General features: G+C 41.4%; 1 protein-coding gene across 1 annotated transcript; it reads left to right on the plus strand.

The window, feature by feature from the left end:
• The first annotated feature begins 312 nt into the window (after nucleotides 1-312).
• Nucleotides 313-4,624, plus strand: LOC128759823 (bile salt-activated lipase-like). The gene is made up of 11 exons (XM_053866889.1): nucleotides 313-414; nucleotides 559-706; nucleotides 933-1,052; nucleotides 1,384-1,581; nucleotides 1,666-1,796; nucleotides 1,866-1,973; nucleotides 2,619-2,733; nucleotides 2,946-3,132; nucleotides 3,800-4,000; nucleotides 4,114-4,323; nucleotides 4,410-4,624. Exons 1-11 carry the CDS (start codon nucleotides 352-354, stop codon nucleotides 4,591-4,593), a joined length of 1,665 nt encoding a protein of 554 aa, XP_053722864.1. The 5' UTR covers nucleotides 313-351; the 3' UTR covers nucleotides 4,594-4,624.
• The last annotated feature ends 468 nt before the right edge of the window (nucleotides 4,625-5,092 follow it).

Consider the following 5,092-nt stretch of genomic DNA (forward strand, 5'->3'; position numbering starts at 1 on the left):
CGTAGGTGAGGAAAACACATGACCAAAATAGTGTATGGAAAGCTTGTGACTGTTAAAATGAATGGCAACTGAGTCACAAGGGATTAATGGATCTGTCAAGACGTGGAAAATTCTGTTCTGAATTGTCAATAAAGCTCACAACAATGTTCAACTCAGTGTTCCTGTTTGGAGAAAGCACCATTCCAAATCAATGCAGTACATCCAAACCTGTATGTTCCACCCAACAGGAGGCGGTTAAACATTAAGTGAGAGTTTCTCTCTGAAGGTGAAGCCATGCCCCACTGTGGGAGGGGAGAAGGCCATCTTTATAAAAGTCCAGCAAACAAATCACCTTGGTCCTCACAGATTACGATGTCGATGCTGGGGATTTTGGTGGCTGTTGCTGTGTTTCTGAAGACGGCGTCTGCCGCCTCGGTGAGTTCCAAACCATCTCGCAACTCTGCTCATGGAAACAATAGCTAAATCCAATTTAGCTTTAAATCCAATAAAATCAAACTTCGCCTTACGAATATTGAAAAGAAATGTCAGAACAAGTGTCTTGTAATTGAATTTCGACAGCTGGGGGTGGTGATCACTGAGGGGGGCATGGTCCAGGGCGAAAACATTCGCCTCGGCTTCCGTCGCCACATGGACGTTTTCAAAGGAATTCCTTTTGCAGACATGCCCGGGCGGTTTGAGAAACCAAAGCGTCATCCTGGCTGGGATGGTGAGTCAATAGCAATGACTGAACTTATATTAGTATAATGCTAGTAACTGTGTATTCCAGATGCATCCGGATCTTCTCTCACTTGAAAGGTTATATTTCAGCGGAGAGTGAATAGACTGAGAGCTCCTGCATGCATATTTCAGCATGAATATCGTGTCCTGGTTGTATTTGCTTCCCTTCTTATTTGAAGATCCTAATCTCCCTGTCATTCTTCATCCCTGTTCAGGCGTTATGAAAACCACTGAATACAGGAAGAGATGCCTTCAGGTGAACCTGCTCATGTCGGACACCAGAGGCAGCGAGGACTGTCTTTACCTGAACATCTGGGTTCCTCATGGACGAACAGGTAACGTCAACATCATTACATATATATATATATATATATATATATATATATATATATATATATATATATATATATATATATATTAGGGATGGGCGATAACAACTCCACAATGACAATTCTGCATCTCACAATAAATTCGCTAAACACGCAGCTCACACATTAGAAGATGCACAAAATAGAAGACAAAAACATTTATTGAGGAACATGTGATGAAGTGATTTGTTTCCTTTGAATATGATACATGTACATCAGGTAGCAATGTCTTTTTAAAGTGTAAGCTAAGTTGTCTTTCAAGCGTGTCTTTATTAAACAATCCCTGTTTCACCTGCAGTGTCAACCAATCTGCCCGTCATGGTCTGGATCTACGGAGGAGCCTTCTTGATGGGAGGATCCATGGGTGCCAACTTCCTGGACAACTATCTTTACAGTGGGCAGGAGATTGCCGAGCGAGGAAATGTTATTGTGGTGACTCTTGGCTACAGAGTGGGAACTTTGGGCTTCTTGAGCACCGGAGACTCAGACCTTCCTGGTAGGTGCATTGTGTTATACCCAGTGGTTGGATTTTGCTTTAAAATACATACCATTCCCTTGGGATTCTAATTTATCTTCACAGGTAACTATGGTTTGTGGGATCAGCAGGCCGCTATCGCTTGGGTGCACAGAAACATCCGTTCATTCGGAGGAGACCCAGAAAATATTACCATCTTTGGAGAGTCAGCAGGAGGCGCTAGTGTCAGCTTCCAGGTTACTTTTTTTCAGTGACTGTTGTGAACAACCAGCATGTTGATTTTTATGCTGCTCTTTGTGTGAAAGACTCTCACACCACACAACAAAGGACTTTTCAAGAGAGCAATCTCCCAAAGCGGTGTTAGCCTCTGCCCCTGGGGTGTCATCAGAAACCCCCGCCGAATTGCTGAAGAGGTAAGTGGTAGAATTTTCCTTTCCTGTGCACCATTGTAAGTTAGGTCTGAAAATGTCAATAAGTTAGTTTGCATGTTATGACGCTGCAGGAGCAAGTAGGATGCAAACCTTCACCAATATCCAAGAAAGATCCAAAACAATTGGAGAAAGGACAATAGCGAGGGAAATTGGTTTCTAAAACAGCAGATGTGCCCATACAAGACAATGATTGCCAATTCATTGTTTACAAAGCATGTGCCTTGTCTAAAAATAAACTCACAAAAACAATGATGCATTAACATGGAAGACTGCCACCACTCAGCAAAGAAATGGTGGATTAAAACCGAGAGGATAATAAAATGATAAGAAGCTTAAAGTAAGTAAGTAAGACAAGAGTAAAATAATAAATAGAGAGTTTAATTCATTTGTCACTCTGACATCCAATAGGGACTAGGATTTGGCTTAATAGTGACTGAAAAAAATGTGTGTATATATATATATATATATATATATATATATATATATATATATATATATATATATATATAGAGAGAGAGAGAGAGAGAGAGAGAGAGAGAGAGAAAGAGAGAGTGAGAGAGAGAGAGAGAGAGAGAGAGAGACAGTATGATAACAAAAATAACAAGTAGGATTATATCGCTGACTCAGGTTGCCCTGAAGGTCAAGTGCCCCACAGATGACCACATGGCCGCCTGTCTGAAGATGACCGACCCGGTGCTCCTCACTATGGCAGGAAGTATCAGTATGGAAAGCTCACCTGACGGTTCGTAACACTCGTTTTTCACTCGGAAATGAAAAAAGCTTGTGTTTTTCAAGAAGCCATTGTTAGGCTGACCATTCTCCAGTGGGGAACTGACTATTCATAATTGCAAGTTGATGATATTAATACCAAGCATTAAAGGAGGATTCCATTTCTAACCCTCATGCCAACCGACTGACTGTATTTACTCTCTGTTCCATGCTCCTCCCTGTCAGACCCGATTGTGAATAACCTGATACTCTCTGCTGTGATTGACGGTGACTTCCTGCCTGATGAGCCGTACAACTTGTTCCACAATGCTGCTGAAGTGGACTACATGGCTGGAGTCAATGACATGGACGGTCATCTGTTCACCGGTGTAGATATCCCATCGATCAACTCACATCTGGTCGAAACACCCATGTGAGTCACACCCATCTGCAGCCCAGCTATCACACCTCCACTACTGAAAAAACAAAGAATCTGACAAGGCCTCAGGCAACAAATGTGGGCACAAACTCAATTATGAGCAGGAGTAGCGTTTGCAGCTTGAGGTGGCAACATTGCTTTTGTCAATAAGACAAAATCATTCTTATTAGCAAACATGTTCTCAGGCGCCAAAGATCAGTAGAAGCCTGGTATAGAGCTAACAGTCAAACTCTAATCCTGCAGCCAAAGTTATTTAAAAAGGTCTGAAGGATGTAACATCACTTTGTTCCTAACATGACTAGAATACGTGTTTTTACACTATTTTTTTTTGTAATCCTCCAGAATAATGTCTTAAATCTTCTTTTATTGCTTTTCACTAATTGCTTCTTTTTTTCATTACTTATTTTGCAATTTCTTTCTCTCTAACTGAAAAGTTATATATAGTTCTAAAAGTTATATATATATATATATATATATATATATATATATATATATATATATATATATATATATATATATATATATTTTTTTTTTTTTTTTTCAAGAATGAGATGAGTCCAGAACATATAGATTGAAATATTTAACCCTTTAATGCTAACTGATATAGTTCTTCAAGACTCTGAATTTGACATTTAGAATGGTCTTTGGTTTCTACCTTCAGTGATGACATCAAGAGGCTCCTGACTGCCTACAGTCAAAAAGGCTTGGCTGGCATGGAGGCGGCTTTTCCGTTGTACAGTTCTACCTGGGCATCAAATCCTACCAAAGAGGACATCAAGAAAACTGCAGTGGACATCTCAACAGATTATATCTTCTTGGTTCCCATACAGGCTGCTCTGTATCTCCATGCAGCTAATGCCACGTGAGAATGATTTCTTAACAACACACAGTTTCAGAAATATTTCAGAAATTGTGCCGATGAACTTGACGCTATACCTAAAAGAATATATATATTTTGTTGTTTCTCTTCAAAAGTGTTGGTCGCACATACTCCTATTTGTTCTCGGAGCCAAACCGAATGGGGGGCCTGGCCAGGCCCTACCCCAGCTGGATGGGAGCGGACCATGCTGATGACCTGCAGTATGTGTTTGGAAAGCCTTTTACCACTCCCCTGGGTTACTGGCCCCGTCATCGTGACCTCTCTGGCTACATGATCGCCTACTGGACCAACTTTGCCAGAACTGGGTAAGTTTGTCCTGAATCCTGCCCTGCGTTGTTTTCAAAGTTTTTCACAAGTTTCCTTTTATTGTCATTCATTTGCATCTTGACAGAAACCCCAATGATGGCCCACTAAGTGTTCCTGCCACGTGGCCACAATTCACCAGTACTGGACATCAGTACCTGGAGATCCATTCGAACATGGACAAGAACTACGCCAGGCAGAAGTTGAGAACACGATACGTGCATTTCTGGACCAGTGTGCTGCCTGATCTTCCTGTGAAAATCTCCGAATAAAGAAAGCTGCTGAGTTCTTTTTCCCTCACAATGTACAACATATTTTCCAGTAGCTTTTTCTGCATCGCTTCTTGAATGGGGCCTTCGCAAAAACTCAATAGCAATAAAATAGCAGCTCTCTTCAATGATCAATATATAAAGTCCTTTGCCTCATTCTTCACCACAGTCTTTGTGACACCCTTCAAATAAGGAGCCAGAAACAAACAGAAACAATCCACCGCTGTTTACGCGGTAGATACATTGCTTACATGACAGCAGCGTTGTTGCAGCCCAAATATGGTAACTTTTGAAAACAAAGGTAAAGTGGACTTTTGCTTCCTATACTGACACCAAAGGCGGCCTTCAGTGTTGCATGCTGACACATTAGGCTTTCAATTGTGGCACATGCTCCGCCTTCCACACCATATCCTGACGCCGTGGGTGGTGCATCATGCCTCCCCACAGGTTGGGGTGAGGTAAGCCATGGAATGGCCACATAAGGAGTTATATATAACAAGTG

This window comes from Synchiropus splendidus, chromosome 1 (genome assembly GCF_027744825.2).
Source record: "Synchiropus splendidus isolate RoL2022-P1 chromosome 1, RoL_Sspl_1.0, whole genome shotgun sequence".
In the NCBI taxonomy this organism is placed as follows: domain Eukaryota; kingdom Metazoa; phylum Chordata; class Actinopteri; order Syngnathiformes; family Callionymidae; genus Synchiropus; species Synchiropus splendidus.